Source organism: Arachis ipaensis, chromosome B02 (genome assembly GCF_000816755.2).
Source record: "Arachis ipaensis cultivar K30076 chromosome B02, Araip1.1, whole genome shotgun sequence".
In the NCBI taxonomy this organism is placed as follows: Eukaryota; Viridiplantae; Streptophyta; class Magnoliopsida; order Fabales; family Fabaceae; genus Arachis; species Arachis ipaensis.
The window spans coordinates 97,098,834-97,121,642 of NC_029786.2; the positions used below are offsets into that span (position 1 = coordinate 97,098,834).

A 22,809-nucleotide genomic window follows, 5' to 3' on the forward strand; every position below is an offset into this window, starting at 1 on the left:
CCCCAAATCCATGCCCTCCTCGGACTGGATGGCTTGACTGGTGGCGGAGTCTGACAACAACCTCAACGTCGAGGTGCAGAGGCTGCTAGCAAAGAACGATCCCATCTTGTGTACACAGTTTTTGTACGAGGCTGAGGCGGTCTCACGCCAAACCGCGTCGGGGTCGACGATTGAGGCCGTAGATCCATCGACAGCGTCCTCCCCACTTTACTAAGACACCAGAGATTGTTGAGTCGCGGCCTCTACTCTCTATATGTAGGATTCCTACGCAATTAACACAAGTTACTGTGATTAGGAAGACAGATATACAGTTAATCTCTAATAATTTCATAGCAGAAGATAATCAGATGTATGTTTACTCACATAATGGTCTTGAGACTGCTGATCAGCAAATCTTGCTTTGTTCTCCTTCAACGTGTGGGTGTTCTTGAACTTCTCTGCCAATGTAGCCTCGCGGTCCAATGACTTTGACTACAGAAGTTGAATTGAAATATAAAATTATTAGAATGCCTAGTAATGATATGCAAAACAGATAACATAACAAAGTTATTAACAATATTAAAGGAACTATATACCAGCCTGGCCTTTGTTTTCATGAAGGTTGCCGAGTCACCAGTGTACTTGGACGACCTGGTCGATACTCTGTTAGCTCGTTTGGTAAGATTGCTATGTCTGAATCTCGCATTGGTCTCCCAATGAGCTAACAGTCCCTTCTTTACCTCCGGTCAGAGCTAGCCCATCCGCTGGTCCCGCCCATGATGAACATCATCCAGCATCTGTTGGAGTCATCGACCCATCCTATAGTCGAATATCTTCCGGATGGCCAGGTCGTGGTCAACATCCCAAATGAAGTGCAGCTGCAACAAAGAAGTTTTAAATTTAGTTAAACAAGATAGAGGATATAAACTAGTTAAAAATGTTTAAAACAGAAACAATGAAAGTAATTACCGCCCATTTCTCAAACCAGCGCTTCCTGGTCTCAATGGGGATCTTCGTGTTAGTTGGGCCAAGGCCGGACGTACATAAACTTGATGACATTTGTCATCTCCTGGGTACATGTGTTCGGTTTGGTAAACACCTAACAATAACCCACAAACAATAATCAACCCTAATCATTAAATCTAGAAAACAGGAATCAGGAATCATAATCATTAAAACTAGAAAATAATAACCAGCAATTTGCATAAATCTAAATCCACTAAACAGGAATCAGGTTTTAGGAACTTTTAGCATTAACAGGAATCATAATCATTAAAACTAGAAAACAATAACCAGGAATCCACATCAACTTAAATCCATTAAACAGGAATCAGGTTTCAGGAACTTTCATCATTAACAAAAATCCTAATTATTAAAACTAGAAAACAATAACAAAAAATCTACATCAACCTAAATCCACTAAATAGGATTCAGACAGGAATCAGGTTTTAGGAACTTTTAGTATTAACAGGAATCATAATCATTAAAACTAGAAAATAATAACCAGCAATTAACACTTAAATCAACTAAACTAGAAACAATTCAGGCACTTTCAGTGATAACCATAAACAGAAAATACATGAGCATTGAACGTGATACTTACCACGTGCCGCCATCAGGCCAAATGCGCAACCGTGTGGTGGGAGGTGGTGAAGGGGCATCAACTATTGCCTCACTTCCGTGGCTGGACTCTGGGGCCGCGGCATCCATCCTTGGAGGTGGCGTCGTCATGAATGTGGGCTATTGAGCAGTAGGAGGTGGCGCGTCACCGTGGACGAGGGCATGTAGTTGGGGTTAGGGACTATGATGAATGGCTGGTCCACTAAACCTGCAACTTGTGGCATCACCAGCGTGGTTAGAGTAGAGGAAGAGGATCCAAAAGTCTCGGAGTTATCGGAAGAAATCCTTCCTCTACCCCGACCACGACTACGACCACGACCAACAGCCTGATCTGCAGCACCTCTACCTGTCGACATGTCTGCAAATACCAAATTATCAAACAATCTCAACAATAATTTCTCAGCAAAACAGTTATCAACGCAGTAATTAACACAATTAGACAATTTCAAACACTTCAACAATTTAAAACCTAATGTATTGAATCTAACCTAACTTAATCAAGCTAAATCTACTAATATTAGAAACTTAACCCTAAACTAACTTTAAAACTGATTCAAAATTGAAATTAAAATTCTAATCAAACCTAAATTAAATTAAACAAAAATTAATCAATTAACAAACAATCTCAAGAATAGTTTATTTATCTCAGTGATTATAATCATAACGCTCAAATTCTTTACCGATAATTGACGAATTTTTTATTGACTAATCATTAATTCTACAAGTATTTAAATCATACCCAATATCCATTCAACTAGCACCCTAGGGTATTAGGTGTTCGGAATCAAAGTATGATAAATACATTGTTAATTACTATGATAGTTGCAGGTCAAAAGAAACTCTATTATCATGTTCATCTTGAGAATATCATATTAACAAATATACGGTAATTATAACTATTAGGATTCTCAAAGTGAGCTAGTTCAATAGTCATATCTCTATATGCACCATCTATATATATAATTTAATAAATGCGATCTATTAATCTTCATCCAATGAAAATCACAATATATATTGATCTTTACGAATTATTAATGTCCTTTTAATAATCTTATGACCAAAGAACAATTTAGATTAAATTATAAAAGGTTTATCTCTTAATATTATAATCATTATCACAATAATAAATTTTTAAATTTAATTAAGGATCTTATTATATTAACCCTTTAATTGAATAATATATAATAATAATAAAAAATTATTTGATATATAATAGATTGAATTGTGGTCATACTACTTATTCTTAATAGTATCTAAACCCGTATTTATATTTTGATACATTTTATCATTCGAGTAGATTTTTTGCTCCTGATGCATCAAACTCTTAATGTTGCAAGTGTGAGGAGTGTATGAAGTTAGTCTCCTATCAAAGAAAGCAAGGAATAGTGAGAAGTTTATAAGATGAGAGACCCATTAACTTACTACCTTAAGGTTTTGAGTTGAATGTGGTGTCTTCTCATCTTATATTCTCTCACTTGATTCCTCTTCGAAATCTCTCCGGTTATAGAGAGTTCCCCACAGTTGGCCCAACACAAACTAAGGTGGAATCCCTTCTACAATGTGATTTAACATATTATATCCTTTAATGATTTATTTGACTTGATCTTTTCATTGAAAAAAATTATCATCATAAAATTTCATCGAGATAAATGAAGAGATGAAATTTGATTGCATATTTGATTGTACTTTAGAGAGATTGGTTTGTAAGCTTGGGGAAAAAAAAGAAAAGAAAAGAAAAAGATAACCGAATTTATTTTATTTAGTCTCAAAATGAAAGTTAGCTACAAAATGGTTAGTTGCACATCATATAATAAGATGGTGCCAGCTGTCATAAGTAATTCACTCTCTAACTGACTGAACTAACCTTTACAAGTTAAACTATTACAATCTCTACCATCAGCTAGCAATTGAGGCAACTAACATGTAGCACATTCAGGTATAATAAACTTAAAATTCTAAGAAAATTAAATCTATCCAAAATAATTCATGATATAGAATTTTCAATGGTCTTTATCAATCATTACTTTTCACTAGGTAAAGTATACATCAAGAATTAAAACTCCCAAAAATTCCACACAACATTTCTAAAACAAATCTTTGAGGAAGAATTTTACTTACTTTCAACTATGAATTTTTTTTTTTTAAATTCTCATGGATGAGAACTAATTAGCCCTCTTTCCTCATCATTTACACTTTTGTCTTGGGTAGTTATTACTTGAGATAATTCCACTGCCCTCTTAGTTTGGTCCCCCCAATCAGTTTTTACTAAAGTGTATATCATCATAGAAAGACATGAAATTTGTGCTACTAACATTCCAAACCATAACCCTAATAATTCATATTTATATATGAATGTAGCAAAAATAGCGACGGGCAAACCAATTAAGTAAAATGCACACAAATTAATCCTAGCACCTAAGTAAGGGCGTGCAGTCCCAGATAATATCCCACATGAAACTGTTTGAGACCAATTGCAAATCTCACACAACCCTAATATTGGAAGCACACTTGTTACCATATCAATGATTTGTGTCTCATTAGTGAAAAGCTTACCCAAATTTCTCCTCACAAACATTAAGAAAATGAATGCTATGACTCCAAATGTTAATGCTATGATAAAACCTATTATTGCACTCCTCCTTGCCTTGGTGGGTTGACTTGCACCTAAAGAGTGACCAATTCTTGTTGTCAATGCAATGCTTAGTGAAAATGGAAACACATAAAGAAACCCTAGAGTTTGAATTAGGATCCCCATAGTCGCAACCGTGGCTTGGGGGTTGCGTAATAGGCCGCATAGAAAGAGCATGATCTCGTACCACCACCACTCGAGGCAGACCGAAACGCAACTAGGCAATGCCAAGCTTAGCAAAGGCTTCCATCCATGAAATATTGAGAAAAAGGAAGTTCCTTGCCAAGGTTTCAATGGCTTCTTTGAGAAAAATAGATAGCTCAACAAGCCTAATATCATGTTAATGGAATTCAATCCGGTGGCTAGGGCAATTCCCTTGACTCCTAAGTTCAAGTGTATAGCCAAGAAATAATTGATTGGTAGGTGCAAAACTGCGGCACAAGAAGCAACCACGGTTATTGGCGTGGCTAAACCTTGTGTCCTTAGAAAAGTTCTCAAAGGATTAAGGTGCGCTTGTGCTAGTAGCTCTGGAATTGAGAATACCATGAAAACTTGTGCAACTTTTGTGACTTGTGGATCTTGACCTAACATTTGAAGGACTGGTCCCATGTTTAGCCATAATATTGAAATTGGTATGGAAACAACTAAGAGCAGGCATGTTACCCTAAAAAATGTTTGATTTAGAAGTGAATATCTCTTAGCTCCATATGCTTGGCAACAAATTGGGTCCATTCCCATGGTTAGACCCTTTAGAACCGAATTTGCAGTGATGTTGGCAAATCCAAGTGCTAATGACCCTCCAGCTAACTCCACTTTCCCTTGGTGACCCAAGAACAACATGGAAATCACAGATCTTGAATATATCATCAAGCTAGTCATTATTATGGGACTTGAAATCTTAATAATTGATTGCAACTCTTCTTTCACCTGCAACCAATAATTGTGTTTGAATTTGTCATCAATATATACTAATAACATTGTGCATATAATATAATTTTATTTTAATTTATCTATTTCACATTGTTCAGCCTTATTTTATAGGTTTAATTATTCTTTCAGTCCCTATAGTTTTACTGAATTTTCAATTAGGTCCCTATACTTTTTTCTTTTTGATTGAGTCCCTATATCATATCAGATTTTGTAATTAAGTCCCTATGTGATAAAAATACTGTAATTAATAGAATATTTCGTTAAGTAAAACGAATATACCTAACACTTAACTAAATATTCTATGTAGTTTAATAGAATGTTTTATTAATTTCAACGTTTTTGTCACACTAAAGACTTAGTTACAAAATTTGATATGGTATAGGAATTTAATTGAAAAAAAAAAATATAAGAATCTAATTAAAATTTTCATAAAAATATTACCTATGATTCTCAATTTAAGAGTCTATGTATAGTATATTAGATTCAGTATTACTAATCAGAGATCATCATAATATTGTTCATTACCTTATTGTTTATTACGGTTGAAATTTTATAAAGTAACCTATTAGTACTAAAAGTTGGCAATTTCTATTAAAAATATAAAATTGTTATTATGTATATGTTTTCTTTTTCCTTTTTTTTTTCTGCAGTTTAACTCATAAGCAAAAGGCATGTGAGGGAATTATAAACCAAAGCTAGCTATAATATGCCTTTATATAGTAAAAATTTGAACTTTAGAATGAAAAAAATGCTCATGATTAATATGATATAAAAATAGGTTTTGTTAACAAGTATCTTATTAAGAGAACTTCATAAGGTGTTTAATATAAAAAAAAAATTATTAAGAGAAGAAAGATCTATTAACACCAAATAGTTAAAAAAGAGAGAAAATGTAAAGTAAAAATTTATGTATTTCATAGAATCCCTATTAATGATACGAAAATAATTTGAAATTTTCAATAAATATATAATATATTTATTGAAAAAATTAAAATTTTTCATTCTTGCTAAGTTTAACAAGTGCCTTTAAAACATTGTTTAGGTAAAAATCTTGTCAAAGAAGGACTAGCTCGCTAGATGAATTATATAAGATTCAAAATGAGAGGTGCCAAATGAAAAACAGGACTATATATTATTGGAGATTCTTTATTTATATTGGAACTTGATTGTGGGTATTTTAATTTGTTCAAATGAAATGGCTTTACCTTATTATTTTCTTAAAAAATAAGCGAAAAAATTTTGATAAATGATGGATATTTTTCTAAATAAAAAAGCATGTCCTAATGTTGTTAATTGTATAGATAATAACCATTATGTAAATTTTATCAAACTCCAACTAATCTAATAAGTTGCATATTCAATAGCACTGTAGTTTGCAAATTAAGTCAAGGAATTAAATGAGAGAGGAAGTTAATTACAAACCTCGGAGAGAGAAAGATTAGGGAGAAGAGCAATGAGGTGATTATGGAAGTGGCAAAGAAGGCCATGAATGAATGATAATAAGCCATTGTTGGAAGCTGCTTCATTACCACTTTCTCTTCCTCTCATGATTATTATTCTCTCTTCATTATTGTAATAATCTCTTCCAACATCAACACCATAGTGTCACCATTTATATCTCCTCGAGATTCAGCACCAGTGCGCATGATGTTTTCTCCCCAAGCTAGCTTGATATGAAAAACTTAAAATTAAAATAATAATGATAAGAGGAAATATAGAGAGCCAATGGAGTATCTGTACAATGTGTACAATAGGGGTTTAGAGATGTTCGATTCAGTAGGATATCATATATTTTATTATCCCTGGTATCCGGATGGTTATTCTGGATAGTATGGGTGTATTGTGTTTGATAAATTAGTAGTATTTTATCCTGAATGTTCATTTTTTAACTCATATTGGACTAAATAAATAATCATTATACATATTGTACAAATACTCTATTGGCTTACTAGCGGAATTCAAATGTAAATATTTGGTCTTTTTTTTAAAATTAGATCTTTATGGTATATCGTTGTCTTTTATGCATTAAATCATTTAAAAAGGAAACAATAACTTTTTTATTATTTAATTTTCATTCCTTTTAAGACATGTTTATTCCTTCTTTTTAAATCTAAGATCATCACTAGAATAAGAATGTATAGTTTTTGTTTTCTAGGGTATTTAATCTCAAGTTTGAACATTTATATATTATATTTATATTAAATTTAACTTTTCAAGATTATTTGTATCATCAATATATTCACTTATTTCTTTTTATTATTCACTTTGACTTAATTACTTTGTTCGACAATAATGGTCTCATTGTTATATGTAAAAGTTTATTATAGAATTGAATTGTCATTAGATCCATAAATTATAAAAATGTTGAAAAATATAGGAATATTCTATTATTCTCTCTTTATTAACTAATAAGAGTTATTTAATAGCATTATCATTAGAATCTTGCTAGAGAGCCAATAGAATATTATCTAGAATTATCATTCAGTCCCGCTACGTTACTAACAACATATCTGCCAACTTCTGCCAACTCTTATTTATAATTGTATTTCATGGAAGTGTCTTCGTGGATGTGTCTAATAAAAATATCTTTTTTATTGCTGTGTTTAATAGAAGTGTCTTTATAAATATATTTTTTAGATGTGTCTTTTTATATATGTATTTAAAATATAATAATTAATTATTGGTGGCAATAAGTTAGCAGATAATATGTTGGTACCATATAATTTTCCATTATCATTTAGGATAAAATACTACTAATTTTTTAAACACAATACACTCATACTATCTAGAATAACCATCCGGATACCAGGAATAATAAACATCTGATATCCTACTGAATCGAACATTTCTAAACCCCAATTGTACAAATTGTACAAATAATATTTCATTGGCTCCCTATACTTCTTCTTTACATTTACATCGGTAGTTTGGTACCTGAAGAAAGATTTGTACGGACACTACTGCCCTGAAGAATGTTGTCAAGCTTAGCTAGTTGCACATGTAACTCTTTCAAAAGATTCTTGATCCATTAAATTTCTGCCTCACAAGTCGCCAAACTCCTGAACTTAGTTTCTATAGAGGATCTATTTATAGTTATCTGCTTCCTACAAGACCATGAAATTAAGTTAGTTCCTAAGAAAATACCAAATATTGAAACTGATTTTCGATCCTCTAAGTCAGAGGCCAATCAGCAACTAAAGCCATAGATTCTGTAATCAGTGCATTTACACAGAATCAATCCATCCTCTTTGGTGGCTTGCAAGTATTTTAAAATTCTTTTAATAACTTTTCAATATGCAATTAATGGACAGTATATCAATTGATTGGTTGACTTTGTTCACAGCAAAAGATAAATCAAGTCTAGTGATTGTTAAGTATTGAAGTGTGTTGACCGCTGATTTATACAGTGTTGGGTCTACAAATTTTTCTGATCTTGAGGCTGGTTGTACTCATACCCAATTTTGAGAGCAAATTTATAATGTATTTGGTATGTGAAAAATGCAATTTTTCATATTCAAGTCTTTGTACCTCAATCCCAAAAAAGTAGCTAGTAGGTTGTTGATAAGAGTAAAAATATTTGTATATTTTATCTCAAATGCTTAGAATTTTAGTATTTATTTGTGCATAAATATATACATACTACATAAATATTTTTTAGAGTTGTTATTATTATAAAATGTTATATTTGTTTTAAAATTATATAAAATTACATTATATTTTGCTAAGATATTATTTTGGACTCAATTAAATATTTGCATGTTTGTATTTAAATTCGTATTTATATTTTGATACATTCTACCATTCGAGTAGATTTTTTGTTCCTGATGCATCAAACTAAGGTGGAAGTTTCTTCTACGATGTGCATGATTTAACTTAACATATCACATGTCCTTTAATGATTCATTTGACTTGATCTTTTTCTCTATCTTTTTTTTTTTTAACTGAATCTGGTCAGAGCTTTAATTTCTTTTGCTTCTATAACTGAAAGCTCACAAATCATAACATTTTGGTTAATATTAAAAAACAATTTGATCAACTCAAAAATAGCAATCCACATTTCACTTTTTCATCGATTTATGATCTATATAGAAATCATAAGGCCAAATGGACCTTTCAACTAAATCCACATGAATTTGTCATCCGGTTCCCTTGCTCTAAAATGGTTTAATTTCTTCCGTTGCTCAAGTAAATATGAGTTTCATATAGTATTAAGATGACATAATTTGCCTAATATATGAGCATAAGTAGTTAGTTATTTAGTTTAGAAAAGAAGTATAAAACATGGTCAGAATTCTATCAATTTAAGAAAATTATATTTATTTTTATATTTTTAACCGTTTAAAAAAAATAAAATATTTTTTTCCTACAGCATTCTCCAATTTAACATGTTAATTAATACGTAGCGGATCTAAGTTTCTTTAAGAGACTATTATTAGTTAATAGGTTGTTGCATATACAAGATAAAATTTGAACTTCTAATACTTATTTAATTTAAATAGGTGAGTGAGTTGACTACTTGATCAATCTAAATTAATTAAAGATAAAATATTTTAAATAACTAAAATACCTGTTTAGATTAAATAAATATTTTTATATGTCATAAAATTATATTTTTTTAAAACTTAAGTTGATAGAAGGAGACACCATGAATGGTTATATATCTTCTTCTTTTTATTTTAAAATGTTTATATCTCTAACATGCCTCCTTAAATAAGAACCTCTTTTTGGATTTGTTTATTTTTTTTATAAGCCTTTTTTTTATGCTATTATTTTTTTCTTTCGAAATTCACAAAGAATCCAACTCTAGACNGACAAAATAAATATCAAAATCTATTTGTTATTACTTATTAAGGCCTATATAAATATAGTATAGTCATCTACTGCATATAGAACTTCTAAACACAATAGAGGAAAGAAAGAAAAGTAGAATGTAAGATTTCCCCCAAAACATTGACATGGATAAGTATTGCTGTGTGAACACCAGGCATACTAATAGTCTTGCTACTTTCCCACTAGCTATCATAAGATTCACATCAATTAATGTCATCAAAGTAGACAACAATCATAAAATTGACATCAGTGTGATCAAAGTAGATAAGAATGTTCCAACAAATTATCTTTCCTTTTTGTTATACAGAAATATACATTTCTTTTATTTGGTTGTGACCCTTTTTTTTTAATCTTATTTATGAAGCGGGCCAACATATCACAATAATAGAGTTAGTAGAAACATTTTAAAAATGTTATCCATGAGTGCCTTTGTGATCGGTTGTTATTTTAATTTGTTGGTCTTGGTCCCCATTGTGAATTTCATATAGGATAAATGAAATGCTGAAACCAATGGAATAATTAAGGAAGTAATTAACTATCGTTTTGTATATTGTTGTATGTATAGAGACTAATATATATTAAAAGTCTTAAAAGTTTCTTTCATTATAATAATAAGTGTGTTAAAGACATGTTAATTAATTTTTTGTATGCTTGCAAAATTCCTAATTATTATGTTTGAGTTCTCTCTCTAAGTAATGTGATAATATAAAAAATTTGATGTCATTATTGTAGCTTATCAAGTCAAGCATGTTAGACTTCACTTGATCTTGGCATTCTTTTGCAATAAATTTGGTACTTCGGAACGTGCTGTTCTTCACAGTTAAAAAGAACCCCAAACAAAATAAAAATAATGTTGAGTCAAGTTTTGGATATTAATTTTGTGATGACGAATATAATTGATATTTTTTATTATAACAAATTTTTTTTTATGATCATTATAGGTACTATTTAAAAGGCAATCAAAGATCATAATTAGCAACTTATAATTTGTGCAAAATAGCAAATAATTAAATTCTACACTCCAAAGTATTATACTACAATAAGAAGCTGCTGCATTTGTGATCAATTATATATATAAAAAAAATTTCCTCATCAATGCCAAACAGCTATAAACAAGAATTGTTCAACGACCAACTCAATCAAAAAAACAAAAAAAACAAAAATAATTCCTACAATTAAAGAAGAGATTCAATTACTATATATGAAAGAATAATTATCTAAGAAAGAAGCTAAGACAGCCAATTAAAAAAAATTTATATTGAGAAATACAATTTTTGCTAATTTTATTCTTTTTTGTCATTAAGTATAGTTTTATTTTTTGTCTAGATAAAGATGATATTGAGAGATACACAAAAGACAAAGAGAATTAATCATACAAAAATTATTTTATTTTTTTATTTGAGTGATTGATTTTGAAAATGTACTAAGTTTATAGTGTACTTAGTTTTCCTTTTTTAAGTAGGATTAGCATTAAAAAATTATTTACACTTAGATCAACTTAAATGAATAACAAGAGTGTAAATCTTTTAAAATTGGTGTTTGAACTCCAACTAATAATTTAGATCAAGTTGAAGTGGAGACCACCACTGTTGGCCATTGGGGTTAAATTCTCGTCATTCACTTTTTTTTTTTTTTTCTATACATGAAAGTTAGGACTCAAATATGTAAAGTTACTTTTTTCTTCAACAATTAAATAATATTTACTTCTAAAGAAAAAAAAATCAGTTAATTATTAGTTATATTACTATTAATAATAATGAGACAACAACAAAGTCCTTATTCCAAATTTTACCTATGAAAGTAACAAGTTCATTCTATCAAACCTTATATAATTAATTAATAAGATTATCTTAAAGCTAAGGCTTTATAAAGTCTTGTAATTTATTTATCTCAACATAATTACTTTTTAAGACATTGTTCTCCTAAAGTCTTGTACCCATAGCAAATGGTATTTTCGTCGAGAACCGGTCCAACAAAAGTTTAAAGTATTAAAGGATTCTAACTAATAACAAAAGACACTGCTAGAACGATTATTTATTTTATTTTTAACGATAATAAAAATAAATTTTAATATATTTATTAATAATTAAACATTAATTGTCTTGTATTTTATCGTTAAAATATTTTAGGCGACAATTATATAATTGTTGGTAAAAACCTTTTTAATAACCGTAAAAAGTATATAATTATCATTACAACATATAATAATAACGGTACATATATAATTGTCGTAAAACCATAAATTAAATAAAATATATAGTGACTATTATGATATTGTCACTGAACATTTGTTACTAAAAATAATTTTTGTTATAGTGATAATTAATAAAAAATATATAAAAAGTATATAATTATTGGTCTTCATCTTTCAAAAGCAAAAAAAAAAGAATGTAACGAATTAAAAATAAACGCTAAACCCATCCCTTTTACTTATATTTAGTACAAGCACATGAAATTATATATGAATGAGGACCCTCCAACAACTCAAAGGTAGGTCGTGTCTAAAATTCTAATGGCAAGCAATTCTTCCCAGCATACATAGCTAGCATATGCGAACGCAATGGTTGGTGGTATTAGGTATCTTCGTACGGTGACAGCAGTGCTTTAATTTCTAAGTTACATACATTAATACTAATGGTCCCAACATTGTACTAATAACTTGATTAGAGGATGCTAATAGTTAATGTATTCCAATTAAGCTTCCCACGCATGCATAAAATTAAGTACGGCCAAAACCATTCTTTGTAGAAATTAAAGTTGCATTCATAATTATTAAAAATCATCACTTAGCATCTGCACATTAAATTAGTAAAAAGGTTTTGTGTGTTGTGCACTCAGATTCTGACTCCGGAATTCTAAACAAGAGTAGTAGTGTAGTACTCTTTCTCAATTATTCAGTTCCATATCAATAATCAATTTTATATATAATAAGGTGAATTTTAGTATGACTATTTATAGTGATTATAGTGATTATATAAGAAGTTAAAATTAAAATTATATTTTTTTATATTTTGGTAATACTTTTTTTAAGTAATATTATATTTTTTTTAATTGAATCTCTATACCGTAAATTTTTTTTAATTTAGTCTCTACCGTGACAAAAATATTTCAAATAACAGAATGTTCTGTTAAAAAAAAAAGAATATTCTTACCATTATGGTAGAATACTTAATTGATGATACCTCCATATTTTCAAAATACCAAAAGAACCCTTGGCATTTTGTCCCAAAGTCAGAGAACCTTAGCCCTAAGTTCTTTCCGGAGCTCCCTATGTTTCTCTTCCGTCGCGTTTTGGTGTTGTCGTCTGTGGTGTGGTCGTCATCCGTCGGTTGGTCGTCGTCCGTCGCTTGGTGGGTAGCTTTTCCCATACGCGGAAACACTTGAAAGCGACGGATTTGGATCCTCTAAATTTTAGATTTAACTTTAGAGGGTAAAGTATGATCTATCACCATTTATTTTATAGGTGGGACTAAGAGAATATCTGAGAGAGAAAACATTCAATGGTGAGAGATCTCACTTTATCCTCTAAAGTGAAAATCTAAAATTTAGAGGATCCAAATTCAAAAGCGACACCATATGCCTTCTTTCTTCATCCTCCGATCCCAATCCAAAATCAAACCAACATAACATCGTCACCACCACCATTTCCACCATCGCATGAATCTCACCCTTAATTTCAATCCTTATTAAGAAATTTGAAGTAGAAATGGATGACAAAACGCAGCCTCTCAACAAGAAAAGGAAAGTGATGATGAGGATGACAAATTGAGAAAATTTGCGCTGGATAAATTGGAGAAAACTAGTGAAGATTCATTACTTAGCCAGAGCTTGAAGGCTTTTGATAATTCTATTGAGACATTTGCTTCTGGAGCATGAACTGCTTTAGAAAACGGATGGAGAGGGAGCACTGAATTTGTTTAGAGGCTTGAGAATTTAGCACCAAACCTTGCAGGATGTGTACAACAACGTGGGCCTCCAGGTTTTAATGCAACTTCCCTAGTTAGAACATGCAAGACAAGCCCAATGTAATTGCATAATTTAATTACAATTCACCGAGGAAAGAACATAATTGTTGCCAATTACACTCAAGAGTTTAAAACATAGCTTCTTCTTCTCTGAAAAATGCTGCTTTTTTCCACCTCGACCTGGAAATTCAGGTAATAAAATTAACTTTTGGGATTTTTTTAGCACTGATGGTTCAAGATGAACTTGAGAAGGGGGAGGGGGTTGAATCAAGTTAGCTTAAAATTTAGAGTTTCAAACTCTATTGCAGTGGAAGCTTAAGTTGCAGGAGATTATTTGAAATTATCTCATACGCAGAACATTAAAAGAGCAGAGAAGAAGAGAAAGGGGCCAGCATGTATCCTGGTTCGGATTCTCAGTACCAAGAATCCTACGTCCAGTCTCCACCACAAACCATGGTGGAATTTCCACTATAATCCTCAGATTACATACACCAATACTTATTGAATTACTCCCTAATTCAACTAGTATCTACCCCTAAGCTTTCTTCACCAAAGCTTAGCAACTCCAAAGTGCTAACCCAACTTGGAAGGGGAATCTACACAGATTCAATTCTCACCAAGTACTAACCCAACTTGGCAAGGGGAACTAATCCTAGTTCATAAACCTAAATTACATCAGAAAAACAGTGGCTATTTTGCATCACTCTTGCCTTTTCTCTCTTGACTTTTGAATCTCACATAAATGCCTTTTTCAAAACAGAAAATAACGCAAGACAGCTATAACATAAAATCAGAATTAAGCTTGAGTAGAAGAAAGAGATTCCAGCTCTGTGTTAGAGATGGTGCTCTGAATATGTGTGCTGTCTTCCTTAACTTGAAATGATGGAATGGGTCTTCTTATATATCTTCAGCTTGCTTAGAATTTCTGCCTCTTCCATTTCCTTGTGCCAGCTGCTCGTTGGAGCTGTCCTTGATGGCATGCAATCCTTTCTTCATCTTGCTTCACCACCTCAGCTGCTGGAGTAGCTCGACCACTACCTCTGCTGTCCTTGGTGTTTCTTTCTTCCTTGGCATGCTCTTATTTTGCATCCTGCTCCATGATCTCTGCCATACGAGGAGCTTCACCCACTACCTCTGTTGCTTGGCAAGTTTGTGTTTTGCTTTTCCTTTGCTGAAATTTGCTTTACTGTTTGTCCTTGGAGAGGTGAGAGTCCTTGTGTCTTGTTGCTTTGCTAGAGCCCCAGCTGTCCTTGATGTTGACAGATGTCCTTTTCTTTCTTTTCTTCTTTTGCCAACACATAGCCATTTGATTTCTGAATGGTGCCATGAGGAGTGTTAGTTCTTTTCATGGCTGAAGCTTTGCTGGTCTTGGGCTGAGGCAACATAAGCTTGGGCATTTGGGCCTGTTACACTAAAACACACATTAAACCATATTGGGCTTTTCAACCCAATTAAATGTTTGTCATCATTAATCAACCCAAAGTCAAACTAGACTCAACAATCTCCCCCTTGATGACAAACATGATAAAATAGGGAACTTAAAAAAAATTTAAATGAGTTAAGAACACTTCCCTTTGATGACATTCGGATTGTGAGTTGCTCCCCCTGAATGCTAGCATTACTCCCCCTTGATCATGGCTTACATCTTTTCCTGAACAAAACTTAAAAATAGCCAAGACCAATATATCCAAACAATATATCCCAGTAATGGAAGCACAGAGCAATTAACACTAAGCACAACACAAGATAAATCATAGCACCACAAAACATTGTTCTTAACTATTACTGTTAATCCCTAAGCCAAAACTAACATTCCTTTTCTTTTCTCCCCCTTTTGTCATCAAGGGAGGAAAGGAAAAAAAAAACAACCTGCACAAAATTTGTTAGTGGCTGGTGCATATAGTTTAAGTAGCAGAGTAGTTAAAGTCTTTACAGGGTAAATTTTCTCTTTGATGGACAGTATGGATGTCCAACCTTGATATGCAAATAATGGGGTAAAGTTCAGGCCTTTTTTACGGAGTTTGTCAAGATTGACAAGCTTCGAGGGACAGAGTTTACGCTTGTAAATATCTTTGCAGAAAAACAGATAGTTCATGAGAGATTGAAAACGACGACGATCAAAGGACTCATCAGGAAAATCAGCATAAAATGACTTGTAAGCAATAGGATTTGAGAGTCTAGGTTCAGCAACAGGACGGAGGTCAAAGCCAATGACTGTACCGCGAGTATGGCGATTCTGAGTAGGGCGAGTCTCTTCGTCTTCGTGAAGAGGCCTCTTTCCTCTGGAAGAGCTGTGTTTGGAAGAACTCGGCTGAGAAGTGTTTGGTGGAGGAGGAGGTATGGGGCGAGGAGCAACGCCAGGGCGGCGAGCAGTGGTCTTCGTGCGGGCCATGTCAGGAGAAGGGTTTGGAGGTGGAGATGGTGAGGAATGAGTGGGGGAATGAGAGGGAGAAGAGTGTGAGTGATCAGAACGGTGGGTGCCACTGTGGGAGCCTCTGTGAGCAACTCTCTTCTTTCGAGCCATATTTATAGAAGCACTGGTTCGGAGAAGATGAAGGAGTGGAGAATGGAGAGTGTGGTGTGAATGGATGCATGCAGTGGAAAGTTATTATAGGCCTTAGAGAAGTGTAAAGGTTGCACCTTGAAAAGATAAAAATCCAAACTTTGAAAAACGTTTTGAAAGTTACAGCTGTAACCTTCGTACGTTTGAAATAAGGATAAAAAGAAACAAAGGAGAAATTAAAGTGTGGATGCAAATGAAGTGAAGCCGATTTATACAAAGTGCAGATGCCAACAAAAAATTGAGACTGACAAAAAATGAAGTGAGTCCAGCTGTCAAAAAATTTAAAATGGAATTTAAGCCCAATAAAAATTATGAAAGCCCACTTTTAGAAAAAATTTAGGATGTCCCAAAGTTTTTCAATAAAGGAAAACGCCCATAGATGCAGAGACTGCTTCAGCACTAGATGTCTATCATGTATTGTGTTCAGAGTTGAATCCATTGGCTTCATAGTAATTTAATGAACTTTACTCATCATCTGCCTAAAAATATCACCGCGATTCAAGAGACAAAACACAAAAGATCTCATTATCAGAAACATTAAGAAAACAGAGATGAAGTTAGAATGCCCAGTTCAGTTCTCAACTTGTAGAACCTCTCCTCTATCAATGGTTTGGTGAATATATCAGCTAGCTGACCCTCAGAATTAACAAACTGAATATCTAAATTTCCATTTTGCACATATTCTCTTATAGAATGAAAACGAACTTCAATGTGCTTTGTTCTAGAGTGCAAAACAGGGTTTTTGGAAATATTGATAGCACTCATGTTGTCACAAAATAATGGAATATTTGAGACATTCAATTTATAGTTAGCTAGTTGAGTTTTCAGCCATAATAATTGAGAACAACAAGAGGATGCTGCAATATACTCAGCTTCGGCTGTTGACAGTGCTACCGTAGCTTGCTTTTTGCTGGACCAAATAATGAGAGATTTCCCAAGAAAACAGCACATGCCACTTGTGCTTCTTCTATCAGTCCTATCCCCAGCAAAATCTGCATCACAGAAACCCACTAATTGAAAAGAATCAGTCTTAGGAAACCATAACCCATAATTAGTGGTACCAAGTACATATCGGATGATCCTCTTGACAGCAGAGAGATGTGACTCCTTAGGCTTTGGTTGAAACCTTGAGCAGACTCCAACACTTTGGATGATATCAGGCCTTGAGGAGGTTAGATACATTAGGGATCCAATCATCCCTCTGTAACGTGTCTCATCAACATCTCTACCAAGTTCATCCTTATCAAGCTTGATGTTAGGATGCATGGGGGTTCCCATAGGCTTAGCACAGTCCAGCCCAAACTTCTTGACAAGTTTTTTTTCATATTTTTCTTGATGGATGAATATGCCTTCTGCAGTTTGCTTGATTTGCAAGCCTAGGAAGAAATTGAGTTCTCCCATCATGCTCATATCAAATTCATTGGTCATAAGCTTAGCAAAATCTGCACATAAATCCTCATTAGCCGAACCAAATATAATATCATCAACATAAACTTGCACAAGAATAAAATGATCATGATAGTTCCTAATAAATAAAGTGGTGCCAGTGACTCCTCTTTGAAAATTATTTTTCAACAAAAATGAGCTAAGCCTCTCATACCAAGCTCTAGCAGCTTGTCTCAAACCATATAAGGCCTTAGCTAGTTTGAAAACATGGTTAGGAAAAGATTTGTTTTCAAACCCAGGTGGTTGAGCCACATAAACCTCTCTATCTATTATGCCATTGAGAAAAATACACTTTACGTCCATTTGGAACAACTTGAAGCCACAATGAGCAGCATATGCAAGGAGCAATCTGATGGCTTCCATTCGAGCTACAGGTGCAAAGGATTCATCGAAATCAATCCATTCCTCTTGATCATATCCTTGAGCGACCAATCTAGCTTTGTTTCGGACTATGGATCCATCTTCACCCAGTTTGTTTCTGAAAATCCACTTAGTGCCAATGACTTTCTTTCCATTTGGATAAGGCACTAATGACCAGACCTGGTTCTTCTCAAATTGCAGCAATTCTTCCTTCATAGCTAGCACCCATGAAGGATCAGCAAGAGCTTCTTGGATGTTTTGTGGTTCAATCTTTGATAAGAGAGCAAGGTTGTTGGATTCAGCTCTTTTCAAAGATGAACGGGTAGTCCTGCCAGTGGATGGATTTCCTATTATGAACTCTTCATGATAGTTTTTCAGAAACCTCCATTCTCTTGGTCCTTTTGACTGGTGTGAGGATACAGGTTCCTCTTGATCAACAATGGCCTCTGCATCAGTATTTTCTGCAGCAACAGGAGATAATTCCAAATTGTCTCCTGCAGAATTGGAATTTTCGTTGCTAGTAGGTGCAGCTTCCTGAGAACTTGAATTTTGTTGAACTGGCTCATCATTCTTGGGTAGTTCAGCTTCGAAACCTGGACTATCATCTAAAATTTTATTTGTTCATTCAGCTTTTTGTTTTCAGAAATCAAATCAGTGGAAGCAGTAACTTCATGCTTGAGCTTGTATTTTTCTAATTCAGCTCGCAAGGCAATGTTTTCTTCTTTTAAAAATTTTTCATTGCTAGTTTCATTTGCCTTAGCCTTTTTCAAAAGAAGATCATTTTCTGTCCTCAAAGCCTCATTTTCTTTCTTACATTTAGCATACTTATCCAAGAGTTTCTCAGAGTTCACAGAAATGTCTTTGATAATGTAGTGCAGTTCATCAATAGATAAGTCAGAGAGATCTACCTCATCTTCATCATTATGATCTGCCATCAGACATAGTTGAGCTTCTTGATCTGAGCTCTCTGAGCTGGTGTCGTTCTCCAAGTCCTCCCATGTTGCCATCATCACCTTCTTTTTGTCTTTCTTGGATTTTTCGCCTTTCTTAAGTTGAGGGCAATCTGACTTGAAGTGACCAGGCTCCTTGCAGTGATGGCATGTGAACTTGACTTGATCTTTCTTGACATCTTTGGATGAGGAACTTCCTTTGCCTTTGTTTTTGTATCTCATTAGTCTTCTCATTTTTCTTGCAAAGAGCACCATTTCTTCATCTGAAAAACTGTCATCAGATTCTTCTCCTTGGGCTGTCATTCTTGATTTTAGTGCTATACTTTTCTTTTTGTCATCTTTGTCTTGAGACATGTGAGTGGTTTCATAAGCCAGCAGCTTGCCTCTCAGCTCATCATAGGTGATTTTGAACAAATCATTCCTTTTAGAGATGGCTGTGCTTTTCACTTTCTATTTCTTAATAAGACTTCTCAGAATCTTCCTTACCAAGGTTTCTTCAGAGTAGTTTCTTCCCATAGCGTCCAGATTGTTGATGATTATTGAGAACCTTTCGAACATTTGATCGATGCTCTCATCTTCCTTCATACTGAACATTTCATACTCCTTCATCAGCATGTCAATTCTGGTCTCCCTTACTTGCTTAGTGCCTTCATGAGTGAGTCTGAGCTTATCCCAGATTTCTTTAGCCGTTTTGCACCTTGACACTTTTCTGAACTCTTCAAAACTGATTGTACAATGCATCAGGTTGATTGCCTTGGCATTGAGTTCAACCTTCTTCTTTTCTTCATCTGTCCATTCGCTGTCCTCCTTTGCCACAACTTCTCCATCAGCATTTTGTTTGGTGGGAGCGTCTGGACCGTTGAGAATGATCTTCCAGATGTTGTAGTCGATCGACTACACGAAGATTCTCATTCTCTCTTTCCAGTAAGAGTAGTTGCTGCCATTGAAGTAGGGAGGTCTATTATTGGACTGCCCTTCAGTGAGAGTGAAAGCCACGATGTTGGGATTCATGTTGTTGGCCATGGATCTTTGCTCCAAGCTGTGAAGCTTGACTCCTTGAGACCTTGCTCCTGATACCAATTGATGGTTCTAGATGAACTTGAGAAGGGGGGGTTGAATCAAGTTAGCTTAAAATTTAGAGTTTCAAACTCTGTTGCAGTGGAAGCTTAAGTTGCAGGAGATTATTTGAAATTATCTCATACGCAGAACATTAAAAGAGCAGAGAAGAAGAGAAAGGGGCCAGCATGTATCCTGGTTCGGATTCTTAGTACCAAGAATCCTACGTCCAGTCTCCACCACAAACCATGGTAGAATTTCCACTATAATCCTCAGATTACATACACCAATACTTATTGAATTACTCCCTAATTCAACTAGTATCTACCCCTAAGCTTTCTTCACCAAAGCTTAGCAACTCCAAAGTGCTAACCCAACTTGGAAGGGGAATCTACACAGATTCAATTCTCACTAAGTGCTAACCCAACTTGGCAAGGGGAACTAATCCTAGTTCATAAACCCAAATTACATCAGAAAAACAGTGGCTATTTTGCATCACTCTTGCCTTTTCTCTCTTGACTTTTGAATCTCACATAAATGCCTTTTTCAAAACAAAAAATAACGCAAGACAGCCATAACATAAAATCAGAATTAAGCTTGAGTAGAAGAAAGAGATTCCAGCTCTGTGTTAGAGATGGTGCTCTGAATATGTGTGCTCTCTTCCTTAACTTGAAATGATGGAATGAGTCTTCTTATATATCTTCAGCTTGCTTAGAATTTCTGCCTCTTCCATTTCCTTATGCCAGCTGCTCGTTGGAGCTGTCCTTGATGGCATGCAGTCCTTTCTTCATCTTGCTTCACCACCTCAGCTGCTGGAGTAGCTCGACCACTACCTCTGCTGTCCTTGGTGTTTCTTTCTTCCTTGGCATGCTCTTCTTTTGCATCCTGCTCCATTATCTCTGCCATACGAGGAGCTTCACCCACTACCTCTGTTGCTTGGCAAGTTTGTGTTTTGCTTTTCCTTTGCTGAAATTTGCTTTACTGTTTGTCCTTGGAGAGGTGAGAGTCCTTGTGTCTTGTTGCTTTGCTAGAGCCCCAGCTGTCCTTGATGTTGACAGATGTCCTTTTCTTTCTTTTCTTCTTTTGCCAACACATAGCCATTTGATTTCTGAATGGTGCCATGAGGAGTGTTAGTTCTTTTCATGGCTGAAGCTTTGCTGGTCTTGGGCTGAGGCAACATAAGCTTGGGCATTTGGGCCTGTTACACTAAAACACACATTAAACCATATTAGGCTTTTCAACCCAATTAAATGTTTGTCATCATTAATCAACCCAAAGTCAAACTAGACTCAACAAGCACTAATTACGTTAAGTATAGCATTAAAAGTGTTGCTTTTTTTTTTTCATTGTAGAATCAAATTCTTAAAGAGGAATGTTAGGGTCAGTAACTTTTGGGATTTATAACCATCAAATAGCCATCAATGAGGCTTTTAATGGCGTGGGATTAGTATAAGATTTCATCCAATGGTTCACTCTTCTTTGCTGGTTACATGCTGGCCAGAATTTGATAAAGTTGCTGGCCTCCTAGATTTTTCCATTCTTAAATTCCTCTATATTCTTATCATTTGAATGGTTTACATGATTATCCTTTTAAATGTATTAATAATCGTATATTATGTTTTTCTATTTTGTTTTTTTTTTTATGGTGGAATCACTAAGACTTGAAGATTTATTGAATCCACTAAGTAATATAAACAATGAAGAACTCAAAGAAGCTGAGAATTTCAACAGAAACGGCTGATGAAGGGTGTATGGTTACTGCTTCTCCATAGAAACACATATGTCTTCTTTTTTTCGATTGAAGCTCCTCGAAACATAGCTTCCCGAAGAGAGAATGAAGGAGGTTCTTTGACTTTGATCCATAGGTTTGTAGAAGAGGAGAACTGAAAAGAAGAGAAATCTCAGAAAAATATGAACCTATTATACGTGAAAGACAGGAATATATAAGTAATTTCATATTTCACTAACGTTTTTTGACATTTAACATTAATAGAGACTAAATTAAAAAAAATTTACGATATAGAAACCTAATTAAAAAGAAAAAAATATAGAAGTCTAATTAAAAATTTGATAAAACTATAAGAATCTGTAAAATAATTAAACCTATTTTTTATATATTCGAAATATTCCATAATAATGTATAAAATCTTAAACATTTTGTATAACATCCCAATTCAGATTTTATGATTTTGTTTCTAATAAAGAGATTACTCAACCTATCAAAATAGGTCTAGAGATATGGAATTTTATACATTTTGTGTATTGCGTACCAATTTTGTGATCTTATATTAGCAATTTTGAGATAAACAAAAGTTAGAAAAAACTTCTCAATCTTTAGCATTTAGAATAAAATCTTCTATCTTTTTCTAAAAAATAATTCTTGAAATTCAACCACTTGAAATTATGAATAAAAAATTAGTTAATTACACTACAAACTTTATAATATTATCAAATTTTTTATTAGATTCTTATAATTTGAAA

At 33.5% G+C, this 22,809-nt stretch overlaps 1 protein-coding gene across 1 annotated transcript; it reads right to left on the minus strand.

Annotated features, from left to right (window-relative positions):
- Positions 3,669–6,707, minus strand: LOC107627753 (protein DETOXIFICATION 53-like). The gene is made up of 2 exons (XM_021113942.1): positions 6,581–6,707; positions 3,669–5,155 (listed from the first exon to the last, which is right to left on the minus strand). Exons 1-2 carry the CDS (start codon positions 6,704–6,706, stop codon positions 3,749–3,751), a joined length of 1,533 nt encoding a protein of 510 aa, XP_020969601.1. The 5' UTR covers position 6,707; the 3' UTR covers positions 3,669–3,748.